The sequence below is a fragment of the Euprymna scolopes genome, chromosome 42, assembly GCF_053919585.1.
Source record: "Euprymna scolopes isolate OS-2025 chromosome 42, ASM5391958v1, whole genome shotgun sequence".
NCBI classification, from domain to species: Eukaryota; Metazoa; Mollusca; class Cephalopoda; order Sepiida; family Sepiolidae; genus Euprymna; species Euprymna scolopes.
The window spans coordinates 264940-282780 of record NC_136523.1 but is presented as its reverse complement, the minus strand read 5'-3'; the positions used below and the strand labels follow the sequence as shown (position 1 = coordinate 282780).

Sequence of the window (17841 nt, the reverse complement as noted above, 5' to 3'; positions counted from 1 at the left end):
ACTTTTTTTTAGAATTATGCAAAGTATAATAAAAAAATAAAATGTAACAAATCGTCTTAGAAAGGATCGTATGCTAAATATTTGTTGTGTTTGAATTCTTAGAATTGATATAAACAATGCATTAATTTTATTTATTTCAACTCACTTTATATACATATTATGTGTATTGCATTTAGAATACTATACAAATATGTTATTATTATTGATGTTATAAATAGGTGGTATAAAATTATGTGTCCTTTAATAACTAGATGAATGTATTTAAAAAACTGTAAAATTCGATGTTTCTGCAACTTCCATTTGTGATGTCATGAGGAGCGCTGATGAACAGAATGTTTGCTATCATCTGATAACAAAAAATTAAAACATTTTAAATCGTTTTAGAAACGATCGTACGCCAGTTTTTTATCATGATGTATTGTAGGGCTTTTTGGATTTAGTGCTTCTCCCGTTCTTTTTTATTCGTCCAGTAACTTCCGTGAACTAATATAAATAATGTACTAATTTTATTTATCTCAACAAACTTTATGATAGCTCTGTTGTTATAATATGGTCTTGATAATGACCAATTGAGCTAATTTTGATAACTTCAGTATTTGGAGTATGAAAAATGCCTGTATTTTGAGTTTACCTATATTTATTATAAGTGAGTTAGGTACTTATATATATATATATATATATATATATATATATATATATATACATATACATATATATATATATATATATATATATATATATATATATATATATATATATATATATATATAATCAGTTTCCTCTTTCCATTCAATTTTTTTTCTTTACACCTCTAAAAGAATTATATCCTTTCAGGAAGTTGAAGAATTAAAAACTGAATTTGAAACTTGTCAGCAAAGATTGGAATCGAAATATGAAGCCATCCGAATTCTTAAGAAACAGGTAAGAAAAATATGTTTTGGCTTGACACACGCGATATATATATTTATTAACAATTATTTTATTTTTTTATTATATATATATATATATATATATATATATATATATATATATATATATATATATATGAAGCGCATAAATATTCTAAACTGAGTAAAATGAGTATAGTTAACTGAAAATCACTTAATTTTTTAATCGTGAATTAATCATCTCATAGATATTTTATTTTATTTACTACTCATTTCAATCGTTAATCGATCATCTCATAGTAATTTTATTTATTTTAAACGTTGAATCACCTGTTTTAAATATAATGTTATGCTTTAAACGTGTATTATCTATTTTAAACACAACTAGTCTAATGAATAAAGAAAGTGATTAATAATCTTAACCGATGAATGTAAATATTGAATAGTACGTGCATATAATGTACAGGTTAGAATATATGGTCGATTAAATCACTGGGTTTTGTTCCGTACAACTTGCCTGCTGAAACGAAAAGATTGTCCGGCTAATGGTAACTTTACAATGATAGCCCAGAAAAAAGAAAATATGTTCGTATTTAACTAGACTTTATATATATATATATATATATATATATATATATATATATATATATATATATATATATATATATATATATATATATACTCGGGTTTTTTTTTATATTCAAAAGTAATGGACTAATGAATTCAACGAGGTTGTTAGATAGTGCTCAATAAAATTGATTCATTGAACTTTTGAATAGTCAAGTCGCTGCCTGATGATATCTGTTGTTTGATTGAAACAAGTGGCTATTTGTAGCAGCGGGATGTGAGCATGTTTATATAACAATAAACAAGTATATATATATATATATATATATATATATATATATATATATATATGTGTGTGTGTGTGTGTATATTTGCGTTTATATTTATATATGTATGATTTTATCTCAACTTAAATGTTAAAAACGTTAATAATCTATTGAAATGTAAATAACGTCAATAATAGTTTTTGCACTGGTATAAGACTTATTCTTCTAAAATCCGTATTCCTTAAATAACCACTAAAAGTAGAGGCGGATGTTTTAATGCTAACTAAAAAAGCATAACTGTAAAATTATATTTTGAGATCCCACATCAATTTGTATAATGTGATCACTTATTTTATCTGGTTACCCCTTTTACTCTTCACAATGATATAATCCTATAGATTGGTTTTTATATAAAAAGGTAATGTTTTTGACTGATACTTTCGGAGATATTCTTGGCCTGATGATGTGATTTTCCCTAGCAGGGTGGTCACTGAAACATATGTGTAGCCACTAGTTTTCATATTCAACATATATATATATATATATATATATATATATATATATATATATATATATATATATAATTTTCAGAATGTGAGAGATTATACATAATTATTTCCACAGTGCAAAGAACGCCAAAACCCACAAGAGTCATGCTAGCCAACGAACCGGAAGTCCAAGACTCGAGTTTTGCTCTCATTTAGGCTCATCAGTCAGACATATTTGAAACCCGAGCCTCCTGCATGCAAGGCAAGCACTCTACCAACTGAGAAATGAGGGCGAAACTCGAATCTTAGACTTCCGGTTCGTTGGCTGGCATTGCTCTTGTGGGCTGCGGAGTTCTTTGGGCTGTGGAAATAATTATATATAATCTCTCACATTCTGAAAATTCTATAACAAAAATGGCTCGTTAGGTTAGCTCTGCTGGATGGCGTCGTCATTTCGAGTTTAAAATCCCTACTTGTGTTGGAGTTCAGCTGGTTGGATGACCACGCCCATTGTCGAGATGAAGTAGGTTTATTCCACAATTTGATTTCGTTGCGGTTTGCTTGATCTGTGTTGGTTAATAGAATTTCTTGTGTGTAGGGCGTTTGCTCAGTTGGTAGAGTGCTTGTCTCGCATGCAGGAGGCTCGTGTTTCAAATCCTAGGTGCGGATATGTCTGACTGATGAGCTTAAATGAGGGCGAAACTCGAGTCTTTAACTTCCGGTTCATTGGCTGGCATTGGTTCTTGTGGGCTGCGGCGTTCTTTGGGCTGTGGAAATAATTATATATATATATATATATATATAATTATATTTTAAAAATTATATATATATATATGTATTTGCAACATTTAATTAAAGTATTAAGAGAAATAAGTGAAGTTATAAGAATCGGGAATACTGCATTACATGAAGAAAAAGGAGAAAGGAACAAGAAGTAATAAGAGTAAAAAAAAGTAATAATTCGGTCGAAAACTTTCATTCAACAAATCTTCAAGAATAACATATTGACGGATCATGTGAAAATGCATTAGTAGTTACCTGGAGCGTGCAATAAGTAATGACCTTGACCCACTTTTCATAATAGTAGAGCAACAAACTTGGCACAGCTAGTATTCTTACTTTATATAGGAACAACTTAGCCTTACGCATTTCTCCCATCGTTTAATGCAACTGTAGAGGTTGTTTTTGTAGAACACCTTTGGCCCTCTAAACACAGTGTATCTTCAGGAAATAAAGGTTCATTATTTGAGAAACGCTTTCGTTTCAAAAACAACTTTATGACTGAGGAAATGTAAAGTCATAACGTTGTCTTGGAGGAGGAGGAGGAGGAGGACACCTTTGCTGATCTTACCCTGCCTATTGATTTGGATAGCTTCTTTTGATTTACTATTGCAGACATCGTTTCTTTACAATTTGAGCGATATATATATATATATATATATATATATATATATATATATATATATATATATATATATATATATATGAAAACAAACTTTGTTTCCCTATATTTTTTCGTTTTATCTTCCTCCATACTGTTTGTTGTCCCACGATTCATCATAATTTTATTCATCGATAAAAGTTTAATAATATTTGGTGTTTAAATAAATAATTATGATTACATTCAATAATAATGTTATTAATAGTGGAAAATATTATTAAAATAATTCAATAACAACAAGCATAAATGCCGACCAATATATCTGCAATAATTTAAGCGTTTCTGCGAGTGTACTCTACTGCCGTCCTACTCCTTGCAACTCCTTGCATAGCACGCCTCCCTCGAGTAGTTGTACACATTTTTTTAAATTTAATTTAATCCTCTTTATGAAGATGAGGCATACCTGGAAAATTCAAAGAACATAGCACTACAAAACCATTCTGGTTTGACACATTTCAGTAAATAAATAATTTATAATGGAAAATTATTCAAATATATTGTCATTCTTTATGCCTTGTCTCGTACCCAGCAGTGTTTTTATAAAAAAAAACTGCACTGCAATAGCCCTCAAACACAACTCCTTACACACTTACACACACACACACACACACACACACACACACACACACACACACACACACACACACACACACACACACGCGCGCGCGTGCACCCCCCCATATATATATATATATATATATATATATATATATAATCAATGCAATGTACAGAATAATCTAGACTTTTCTTTCTCTTTAACAGATAGAAGTTTCACGAATCGAAAACAGTTCCAACGAAAGAAAAGTAAAATCTGAAAACGAAGAACTTATCAAAGTAAGTATATATATCAACATCACGTTGACATTTTTGTTCTTTTATACATTAAGAAATATAATCAAAGGGCGCCATAACTGTCTAAACAGGACTTAATGAATTCTGTTCTTGCTTTAAGAGATGAAATTGTTTCCTTAATGCAAACGATGTCATTTAAGTTATTTCTGAAAAACGTTACAGACAGAAAACTTACTACTTTTCTAATGTGACCCATTACGTCATGTATCTACGCCTCTAATATATGATATATAATTCTTAAATAAATAATATATATATATATATATATATATATATATATATATATATATATATATATATATATATCGAAGAAACACTTATGAAATGTAAAACTACGTTAGTAAGAACATTTACGTTAATAATATCAGGCAACATTATGCCCTGGTTTCCTGAGTTACACTATCATCGGAGAAAATTAATAAAAGGATAAAAATGTTACTGCCCAAAAAATCGCCGGTACAGATGGCTAATCAGCGTATACTTATATGATATTATTAAACACACGCATATACATATTCAGAAAATTTAGACATTGAGTTGAATTTAAAAATTTAATATCTCTTTATTAACATTTAATACTGGAAATTCTTTTTAGGCCGTGAATAGTCTTCAGTTTGCTCTTGAACAACAAGAATCGACCCTAATGGATAGTCAAGAGACGTGGGCACGCAGATTCGACAGGTTAGTGAGCAAAAACTATTTACATTGTCCTATTCTTTGTTCTTTATTTGGGATGGGGGTATTAACGTGAGTGATTGGATATGAAAATTGAATACAAATCAGATCGCGTGAAAATACTGTCCTTCCATTGAATGAATCGTTTATAATAACTTTTGTGTGAAGAAATGTGTTTAAGCAGCACAATTATACTAGCAGTTGAAATGAACGAGTTTAACAGAATTATGACATCACATTCAAATTGACTTGCGCTCATAATCAGGGCCAGGGAACAAAATGTTGGATATATTATGTTGTATTGCTCTTCAGCCGTTTCTGAGATCTCTGTCTGTCTGTCTGTCTGCCTGTCTGTCTGTCTCTCTCTCTCTCTCTCTCTCTCTCTCTATATATATATATATATATATATATATATATAGTCTTGAAAGTTTTTTAACCTTTAAAACTATACAATACGTATATATATATATATATATATATATATATATATATATATTTTCATTTTTTTCATTCGTTAGAAAACTATTTAGTCAGTAAGTCATTTAATAACCTGCAATCACTGCATAAACTTGCTCTCTCGAATTCACTATAGTACCAATGTATTTTAAAGGATCATCAGTTGTTTACCACGAAACACTGTTTCGGGGATTTAAAAACAAACAGTATATTACATTATGGCTCACCAGCAGTGTTGATCAAACACCACCTCCTGTAATCTTAAGAAGAAGACATGTTACAAATATTAGATCTAGTTTCCTATTCTTAATTAATTTAGCTAACCTATTCATGTTATAAAAATGAATTTCTTACCAGTGAGATTCATCTGTTTCCAAATTCAAAATGGATATATTTTGAATTTACTAGTCTTGTATTTATAAGATTATGATTAATCCATTTTACTACTTATCACCCCCACTATGATTAGCACTTTGTATATTTACATTCTAATTTATTGAAAATCAAATATATATAAAGGTTAAAAATATTTGCAAATATATACATTTTTTTCCTTTAATACATTTTATACATTACTAATATAGTAATTTATACATTACTAATATAGTTTTGGATTTCCTTTATCAATATATTCGGATTAATTTTATACGATTCAAAAACATCAGGATAACGAACAAATGCTTTATTTAACTGTTTAAATATTTTAGTTTTATCCCCACCTTGTTTTATCATCCTTATTACTAAGTTAGAAACAAGTGGTATAAAATCTATTAATTTTAAAGTAACGCGAGCAATTCTCAAAAACTCTGACATAATGGTTCCATAAAACATAAAAACAAGGCAGGTGCTATCTTTATGCGGCATACGCACTATTTGAAAGGGGAAAGAGTTTCTTTTATCGAATATTTTATAAAGAAAAATCCGATCCTCAATTTTTATATCTAAATCCAGAAATGTAGTCTGTTGTCCTCTATGTCACAATTCAATTCTAACTCCTTTGGATATAGAAGATGTTTATTTTTTCCGAATTCATCATTATCGTTTATATAAGGTCATCATCCTACAACCGTGAAAGTTATATGTTTTAGATATATCAATTTTTTTTATTTGTGATGACATACTCGAGTCTATGTCAATACAGATTTGCCCAAAATGGTGCATGCTCCAATCCCATTTGGATATCTATCGATTGGAGTAATATTTTATTTCCTATTTGAAAATAACATTCTTATAAGTATTTTTAACATACCTTAAAAACACTAGTTTTACTATTTTTATTTTTATGTCAGAAAGCTTTAGAGTTTGAAAAGTCTATGCCACCTTCAAAAGCTAAATCTACAATATCATTTAATTCTTTTATAAGTTTTTCATGTGGAATTTTAGTATATAGCGTACTAAAATCATAAGTCGCTATAGATTTTGCTTTTATTCTGGAGTTTATTTTATCTAATTTTTCTTTTACTGGTTGTGAATTATTTACCACCCAAAATCGATTTATATTACTATAGAATTTTCTTTTCTGGTGGAAATTATTTATTTGATTTATAATTAATTTAAACACTTTAATTAATTCCTTGGTCAAGAATACATATGGACTTGCGAATCTATTAGAAGGGTTCTACTATCTTATCATAGTGAATTGTTTTTTTTTCAGAATGATCAGACGTTATTAGATATCAACTGCTCACTAAAGAGGCGACGATACACTTACTTCCTGAATTGTTTATCCAGTTTTCGTTTGTCGATTGTCTGATTAGCGACAACTGAATTCAATTCACGTCTAATGATTTTGAAGAGTTTTGTGAGACTTTCCAAATAAAACACATTACAACCCCGTACCATCTAAGATTAAATGGCCAACCAAAACCCTTTGTCGATAAAAAAGAGATATGAACAACGGTAGCGGCACGCCCATGGAAAATACATTGCAGCAGTTTTTACAAGTGCATAGGAAAATGCCAAACGCTAAATACCATCTTCATTATCTCCAGCTGATTTTTACGCGAAAAATAAATCAGTGTTTGAAAAACTGATGCATAAACAAAGAAAACATGGGCAAAAATCGATAGTACCAAAAAATGAAGTTATTTGTCAAGATATTTAAAAACAACGCATCTTTAGCAAAAACCAAACATTGATCTGAATAGATAATGAAAAGCATGAATATCTAAATGTTTACTGACGTTTTCATTTTTATTTTTATGAAAAGGGTTTGTACAGAAAATGTAAAATTATTGTCAGCTTATGAGGAGCGCTCAGAAGAATTGCGAAAAACCGTCTCTCAAAAAATGGGTGAGTACTTTTGATGTGGTTACGTTTTTTTTCAATTCGAAATCAAATATCAGATATCTCACTACTGATGCAATTCTCTATCTATATAAAAGCCAAGTACGGCCAAGGATGGAATACTGTTGCCATATCTGGGCAGGAGCTGCCAAAAACAGCCTATCATGCCTTGACAGAGTACAAAATAGACTTCGTGGTTTAGTGGGGGATGCCCTTTTCTCTACCCTGCAACCCCTCTCCCACAGAAGAGACGTTGCGAGCCTATCCTTGTTTTATCGTTATTTTCATGGCAGGTGCTCGTCTGAACTCCAATCCCTGGTCCCCCCTCGCCAATCTTTCACGAAAAACACCCGTCTAGCTGAATCCACTGTGAAAAATTTCCCCCACTCTATATCTGTGCCTAAATCAAAACGCGGATTTCATGAGCAAAGCTTCTTTCTTAGAACTGCACGCCTGTGGAACTCTGTTCCGTCTGCCTGCTTCCCTCCGGACTACAACTTGGATGTCTTCAAGTCTAATGTTAACAAATTCCTAATGAACCGCCCCCCTAATTAAACACTTCATAAAATCTCCTCACTAACGTGATGTACTTACAATAACCCTTATCCCTGAGTGGCTTCCGGGCCTTGATAAGTGGTGATCACTGTGTAAAAAAAAAAAAAAAAAAAAAAAATAACGATTTCACTAAAATTTAATTCAGATACAATACCAAGATTAGCAAAATCTTTTTTATAGAGTAAATATCTAATAAAATAACAGATTCCTAGTGTTTGTATGGACTATATATCTTTATCTGTACTTATATATATATATATATATATATATATATATATATATATATATATATATATATATATATATATATATATAAGTAGAGATAGAGATATATAGTCCATACAATATAAAATATAAAAAAAGAAAACGTGAGTCTTTGAATTTTCAACAAAATTTTGCACTATATATATATATATATATATATATATATATAAGGTACTTTGCGCGTGTCTGTGTCCGTGTATTTGTGTGAGTGCATTTCCTATGGACTCCGAAATTTCACACAAATGTACTTTATGTACCTGGGAGTGTTCTTAGATAGCTTTTGTATCAGAATATCTCCGACAAGTATTTGATAAAAGTCGATGATCAAAAAATCCGATTAAAATGGGACAGTCTGATTTTGATCAAAGTTTTGATCAAACCCTTATACAACATAACATCACAAGTGTATTTGGGAAATTTTATCACTGCATAAGCAGAAGGGCTCGGCGTATAAAATCAACAGTAATTTTTTGATAATACAGGGGCGCGTTCGAAATGAATGATTCTGTTTGGAGCACAAATGAATCAAGGTTCTTGACTTTTGCATTTTTAAACTTTAATTGAAGCCATTATAAAAATAATTTTACAAAATCAACAGTAGGTTCTCTACAGTGCAATTTATACTACGATGTATTGTGGTCTAAGTCACTGTGATGAGGCATTTGACGCTTTCTTCCGATGGACCGCTGTGGGCCCCCAACAATCGATTTGATTGAAAAATACGTGCTTTCACTGATTTCGATGACAATAAAATATTGGAAATGTAGAACATTTATGGATCCTCATTCAATTGACGGCCATGTTATTCTTTGATTTAATTCTAATGGCAAAATGGCGAACATAAACATATTCGTCATTTTGCCTGATATTTTGTAATATTTCGTGAAATTGTTTTAGTTGTACGTGGAAGCAAAATTAAAACCTCACGGTTGAGTATAGATATTTTTGAAATTTTCCTTCCACATGCAACTAAAACAACTTTATGAGATATTATAAACCAAATAGACAAAATGGTGAACATAAACTAAAATTATAACAAAGAATAACATGTATTCAATACTCATGCGCTAACTGTGTGTTATATTCCAGCGAAAAATAAAAACAGAATCAGTTCATAATCATGACTTTTGTTTATTTTTAGTTATTTTTTAAAACTTGCTTATTTCAAATTATCATACTTACAGGCGAATGCTTATATATATATTTTTTCACCAGTGCCTGACATCTATTTCGTTGTACTGTTATATATATATATATATCTATGAAAGTGAAAATGTCTGTGTTTGTCTGCCTGTCTGTGTACACTTCCCTACCAAATAACTCTGTCAATTTTCAGTCTACACACTCGAGATTTGACATAAGGGGTATTGAGATTTGGAAAAAATCTTTTTAATCAGTTTTCAGCCAGAAAGTTGGCTGTCAATGGGTCAATGTTCAAGGATTTACCTTTGACAACTCTACAAAACTCCTCCGCCAATTTTGGATGTAAACACTCGAAATTTTAGATATAAGTTACTTGGACATGGATCTAACTTTATAATTGGATTTGAGCCCAAAACAATAAATGTTAAGAGGACAAAATTGCGGTTAAGGTTTAAAAAAAAAATTACCTCTGCGGTCTCTACCAAATTACTCAGCCAATTTCTGGTCTAAAAATTTGAAATTTTACATAAAGTGTATTCAGACATAGGGCAAGCGTTTTAATCGTCTTTTTGCTGAAAATTTAACTGCCAAGGGGTCAAAGTTCAAAAGATTTTACCTTTGTGGTCTCTAGTAAACTATTAAGCCAATTGTGGGTGCAAACATTTGAAATTTTACATAAAGGGTGTTCAGACATGCAGCAAGCTTTTTAATCAGTTTTTTTTGGGAAAATTTGGCTGGCAAGAGGTCAAAGTTTACACAGTTGACCTTTTTTTATTACATTTTCATCCCAAACAAGGCACGTTGCCACTTTGATGAAGGGGGCTACTATCAGGGACATAAGCTACAGGGGTACTATGTAGGGAGTTGGTCAGCAAGATGTTGGTTCATGTTACATTTGAACTTCTGCATGTCAGTACAGTTGGGGAAGCAGAGACCCGGAAGGGAATTCCAAAGTCTAGCGGTTCTGGGGAAGAAACTACTGGAGTAAAAGGCTCTACTGTGAAGGGGTGGGATTTAACTGCTTGTCGTGGTATTTATGTCGAGGAGGTACAAGTGCTTGCAGTTCGTCAGAGCAAGCACCATTAAAGTACTTGTAGAACAAGTAGAGGGATGCAACATTTCGTCGATGGGACGGAGGCTGAAGTTTAGATGACAGTTCAGGACAGTTTGGCGACTCGCTTTTGAACCTTGTCTAGGAGCGAGAGACTAGTAGCAGACGCACCAGTCCAAATATGACAACAATACTCCATACATGGGTGAATGGTGGCCTTATAGAGGTACAGAATACTTTCGGGCATTAGTAGCTTTCTAGCATGGTAGAGAGAGTCCACCTTCTTCACAGCGGTCCTGGCAGTACTCTCAATGTAATTGTTCCAACTCATGTTTCCTGTGAATGGTAGGCCGAGGAGTTTAAAAGATGTACTTTCAGATAAAGAGTTATTTGCCATTGCTTCTTGTAATTATTGAAGGAAACAAGTTTAGTCTTGGCAGCATTGAATGTGACCATCCATTTTTGTCCTCATTCCACAACAGATCGGAGGACATCCTCTAGTGCTTCTGCCATTTCTTTAGATATGTGTTCATTTGTTTTCCTGTCGTGTCTGTTAAAGAGCGTGCTGTCATCAGCATATATACCCATCTCACAGACAATTTTGTCAGGGAAGTCATTTATGAATATTAGGAATAATAGAGGTCCAAGGATAAACCCTTGAGGCACTTCCGCATTTATTGTTTAGATGTACGACCGTCGAGGACAACCTGGATTTTTCTCTTATCTAAGAAGGATTTAATTATGTTAAGTATTCTTCCAGTGATACCGTATGATCTGATTTTCCTGAGAAGACCTTTGTGCCATACCCTGTCAAAAGCCTTAGATATATCTAGAGCTACCACTCTACCCTCCCCCACTTTGTCCAGTGAATGATATATACGTTCAGACTCTACTAATCTCCTCCGCCAATTTTGGGTCGAAACACTTAAAATTTTAGATATAGGTTACTTGAACATGGGTCAAACATTTCAATTTAATTTAAGCCCAAAACAATAAATGTTAAGGGGTCAAAATTGGGGTCAAATTAAAAAAAAAATTTGATATCTGCGGTTTCTACCAACTTTTCTTTATGGTAGTTAAGGAAACCTATTATATATTATATAAAAAGGAATTACCATACATATTCACACTTTTTAATATATACATATGCACATAAAAGTATGAACAGTACATAGGACGGAACTGCTAGTATATCTATAAAAGTGAAAGTGTGTGTGTGTGTGTGTGTGTGTGTGTGTACATTTTCCTACACAATAACTCTATCAATTTTCGGTCTAGAGACTCGAGATTTGACATAAGGGGTATTGAGATTTGGAAAAATCGTTTTAATTGGTTTTCGGCCAGAAAGGTGGCTGTTAAGGGATCAAAGTTCAACGATTTGACCTTTGAGAACTCTACAAAACTCCTCCGCCAATTTTGGGTCTAAACACTTGAAATTTTAGATATAGGTTCTTTGAACTTGGATCAAATTTTATAATTTGATTTGAGCCCAAAACAATAAATATTAAGGGGTCTAAAATTGGGATCAAAGTTTTAAAAAATTTTATCTCTGCAGTTTCTTCTTACTTTTCTCTATAGTAGTTAAGGAAGTCTATTATATAGAATGGCACTACCGTAAATATGCACACTTTTTAATATATACAAATGCACATAAAGTTATGAACAGTACATAGGGCCCGAGCAAAGCCGAGCTGAACTGCTAGTATATATATATATATATATATATATATATATATATATATATATATATATATATATATATGTGTGTGTGTGTGTGTGTGTGTGTCTGTGTGTGCTTGTGTGTGTGCTTGTGTGTGTGATTATTACTATAATTATTTTTAATACCTACAGACACTAGTGTTTCATCCTTTTGAGAATCATCAGTTACGATTACAGTCGGTCGGGAGATTCGAACCCAGCCATGAAGCAATCTCTGACTCCATTAGCAAGGAACAAACCACACGGCCCAAGTTAACTGCAAGAAATACAGTTGAAATTTATATATTATATAATAAACTGTAAATGTCAAAGCCGGGCGAGAGTGATCTTATGATTATGACATTATGATCTGCGCATGTTAGCCTAAGTGACCAACTTATTTCAACTTAGAGTGTTCAACAATAAGAACCGTGTCATTAGATGGGCTTACATTATTATTACTATAATTATATTTAGTACCCACAAACACTAGTGTTTCATCTTTTCGGGAATCATCAGTGCAGCCAGTTACAATTTATATATATATATATATATATATATATATATATATATATATATATATATATATATATAGCGCCGGTAATGTTCAGTTTACTTATCCAATTATCAGGCTGTTCCCGTCCAATGTTTTATTATATTTAATTAAAAGAAATGAAAAAGAAAGAAACTGATTAATCGAAAGTTTATTTCATTGAAATAATTGAAATTTCGTTTATTTTTCTTCAGCGCTGACAAGAGAACGGGACGAATTATTGGCTTTATTAGACGTTCAAGAAAAAATCAAATATATTAAGACACACAGCAGCGGTGAAGACGAGAACGATCGATACAGTTCTTTCTCTTCAACAGAGGTTAGTCATGTCTCTACAATCATACTTTTTTTTTTTTATATCTATTTAATTTAGAAATGCAAATGGAGTGCAAACATATAACTGGTCGCGTATGAAATATCACCAGATCATTTTTTGACAACACTTTTTTTTATATTTTTTATATTTTTGATCGCCTCTTCCTCTCTCGAGGAATTTCGAAACACATATTCATGCATGGAGAGTTTGAATGAACATTTTCGAGTTTACAGTGGTTTATCAGAAAAAAAAAAACTTGTGATGAGGATGCTGCAAGCCAAATAAGATAACATCGGAAGCCTCGAGACATCATCTACACACTGGGTCATAAAAGGAATGGGGCATCTGCTAATTATTCTACCTCAAATAACAGCACTAACCTGGAGACTCCACCAGATTAAATGAATGTCTTGTTCAAGAAGGAGAAACTATAAGAAAGATAAACATAGTGAAGTGGTCAGTTGGAGATGAACATTAATGTTCTCTCCTGCTTTATTAACTCTTGATTGAAGTAGGGGAGTTCCTTAAACGAACATTCGGATGATATCTATGGAACTCCTAAACAAATCGAGTGTTAGCACTATTAAGTGTACCCTGGATTTGTGAGAATTAAAATGAAAACAAAAGGACGAAGGACCACGAAGTTAGAATTTAGTTATATGCATCTGACTATTTACTTCTTTTCCACCGCAGAAAGATGTGACAAAAGGTCGGATGGTGAGAAGAAAAGTCAGTGCTTTCGAGGGCTCACTAGCAATGAGCACAGTCGTCGGCATTCCCTGGTATAGTTGCCTCAGGTTATCAACAATAAACTACGAGGTTCAACTCTAAGAACCGAGCCGCACCATTCCTTATGGAAGCAGGCAAATTGTTTGAGTACCACCAACCGAGCCTTAGCGAGATATTTGTGAACATGTTGTATATTACATTCGGTGTTCGCCTAAGCAGCATTATTTTTTCCACGTGATGATTTCGTCTTTGTAGCTGAAATTTAATAAATTAATGAGTACAATCGACAAACTCTTTTGTATATTTTTTATTAACCCAAGTTTTGTATGAACTCAACCATTTTTTTTATTATTTACTAATGAGTTATGAAGACTAAAAGCCACTTGGGGATGATGGTTGATGAAAGTGTTAGATTGACGTTCGAATGATGATGAAAATAATGACATTTGATGACAAGTTGACAAGCAAGTGTTTATTGACGTCAAATTTGAAGATGTCCATGTAGTTGTCGGGAATAACATGATCTGCTAGACCAATCACGCTTTTGTATTTCTTAGCCATTTCCTTTTAACCTTTAAAAGCAAATATATTTTGATAATACTTGTTATTGTGTTGTCTTTATTTTTCAGCTCGCAATCTTAGGAGCCTGCATGTGTCGTGGGCATCGAACTGAACCTTGTGGCTGTGCCTATTCGGCTGCAAGTTTACACAGAGAGCTTCTTAAAGTAAAAGAAGAGGTATGATAGTAATTATAAATATTTGCTCGATTTTGAATTTCAGTAATATTGTATTATCGTCCTAATTTCTAGCATTGTCCATCCGCTGATTTTAAGATTGCATTACATGGACATGAAATGACTGGCAGATCTCGTATGCCTATATAACCTGCGAATTTCTGTTTCTGTAGGTACACATCCTATGTAATTAATGAAGTAGTCAAACAACGTCTTGATTTTCCCGGGTTTACATCTGTTTTTGAGCCAGTCGGCATACATGGCAGCGATGGTCATCACCACGACAGCATGATGCACTTTCCTTTTACAGACGGAAAGCCACTCAAATGGGATGTAAAATGTTTTGTTTTTTTCCAACAGAAACAAAAACTGCGCCAGAAAAAGGTTGCTGTAAAATATTCGATTTTTATTGGTTGAAACAATATTGATTGAACATTTCTGTCAAAATACTTCACGCCGATTACAAATATTGGACCATTCAGAGCCGAACACTTTTCAGCTTTTCAGCTTTGACTATTGAAACTAACAACTCAGACACAGCAGCTAGCAAGAGACTTATCTTGCTAAACGAACCTTTTCGCGGTCAAACAAATGATGACCGTGGGCGTTTAGCTATTGACATATGGACTACAAAATGTAGCAATAGTTTATAAAAAGTGAATTCCATACAACCTTTTAACTCTTTCCTTTTAACCTTTTGATATCAGGACATAAAATGGATATTTTTTTCATGCATCTCTATCCACACATAATATATCCACACATAATATATCCACACATAATATATCCACATATAATATATCCACACATAATATATCCACATATAACATATCCACATATAATATATCCACACATAATATATCCACACATAATATATCCACATATAATATATCCACACATAACATATCCACATATAATATATCCACACATAACATATCTGCACATAATATATCCACACATAACATATCCACACATAACATATCCACACATAATATATCCACGCATAATATCCACATATAATATATCTACACATAATATATCCACACATAATATATCCACATATAATATATCCACACATAACATATCCACACATAATATATCCACATATAATATATCTGCACATAATATATCCACAAATAATATATCCTCATATAACATATCCACACATAATATATCCACATATAACATATCCACATATAATATATCCACATATAAACTATCCACACATAATATATCCACACATAATATATCCACACATAATATATCCATATATAATATATCCACACATAACATATCCACACATAATATATCCCCAGATAATATATCCACACACACCATATCAACATATAATATAGCCACACATAACATATCCACATATAATATATCCACATATAATATATCCACACATAATATATCCACACATAATATATCCACATATAATATATCCACACATAATATATCCACACATAATATATCTACATATAATATATCCACACATAATATATCCACACATAATATATCCACACATAACATATCCACATATAATATATCCACACATAACATATCCACATATGACATATCCACATATAATATATCTACACATAATATATCCACACATATCATATCCACACATAACATATCCACATATAATATATCCACACATAACATATCCACACATAACATATCCACATATAATATATCTACACATAATATATCTACACATAATATATCCACACATAACATATCTACACATAATATATCCTCACATAATATATCCACACATAATGTATCCACACATACTATATCCACACATAATATATGCACACATAATATATCCACACATAACATATCCACACATAATATATCTACACATAATATATCTATACATAATATATCTACACATAATATATCCACACATAACATATCCACAAATAATATATCCACACATAATATATCCACATATAATATATCCACACATAATATATCCACACATAATATATCTACATATAATATATCCACACATAATATATCCACACATAATATATCCACACATAACATATCCACATATAATATATCCACATATAATATAACCTTACATAATATATCCACACATAACATATCCACACATAATATATCCACGCATAATATATCCACTTTATTATGGTTTCATTATTTTGATAATCTCTTATAAATATTTACGTGGCGAAATCATTATGAGATGACTTTTTTGTTTTCTTCGATAGGTGGACTTGAATCGTCAGTTGCGTCAAGAAGCGTTCCTCACAATCGATGCATACAGATATGCGTTTGAGGAACAACTTCTGAGTACCAAACAACTGATGAAATGTATCAATGATTTGGCGACCAGAAAATGCAAAAAAGGATCAAATACTTTTAAACTGAGCAAAGAATCTGAAGCAGGTATATTTCGAAGTTTTGATCTTTTATATCTTTGGCCTTTTTATACCTTTGGCCGTTTTGTATCTTTGGCTTTTTTTGTATCTTTGACCTTTTTTATTTTTTATTTATTCAGTTCTTCAGATATTAATGACTGATTTCAGGAACAAACATCGAGTTCATTCGATACACATCTATCAATTTTTAAAATATCCAGTGCTGTTGAAATATTAACATCAAATATCTTGGGTATTATTTACACACCGTTGCGGTTGATGTAACCTCCGACCTTTTTCAAATGTATTTTTTCGAACTCGAGAATATTTCTATCGAACTCGGGAATCTTTTTGTCGAACTCGGCAATCTACACATGATTTCGAATGGCACCCTTTATTCAATCCTTGGGAAGTAGCATGCTCTTGCTCAGTAAGTCATAACCGAGTAGAAATCTTAAGTTATTAGGAATCGTATTCTTAATATCGC

General features: G+C 31.8%; 1 protein-coding gene across 10 annotated transcripts in view; it reads left to right on the top strand.

The window, feature by feature from the left end:
* The window catches only part of LOC145266900 (coiled-coil domain-containing protein 125-like), a 99809-nt gene that overhangs the window by 70866 nt on the left and 11102 nt on the right, over window positions 1-17841 (top strand). For all 10 annotated transcript variants that reach the window (XR_013864789.1, XR_013864788.1, XR_013864787.1 and 7 more), the window contains 7 exons: window positions 835-921; window positions 4412-4483; window positions 5097-5182; window positions 7842-7924; window positions 13377-13501; window positions 14857-14964; window positions 17205-17382. Coding sequence is in view for 7 of the 10 variants with exons in the window: in XM_080122675.1 (XP_079978801.1) it covers window positions 835-921; window positions 4412-4483; window positions 5097-5182; window positions 7842-7924; window positions 13377-13501; window positions 14857-14964; window positions 17205-17382 (739 nt within the window). In the remaining 3 variants the exon portion in view is untranslated. The remainder of the gene's footprint in view (window positions 1-834; window positions 922-4411; window positions 4484-5096; window positions 5183-7841; window positions 7925-13376; window positions 13502-14856; window positions 14965-17204; window positions 17383-17841) is intronic.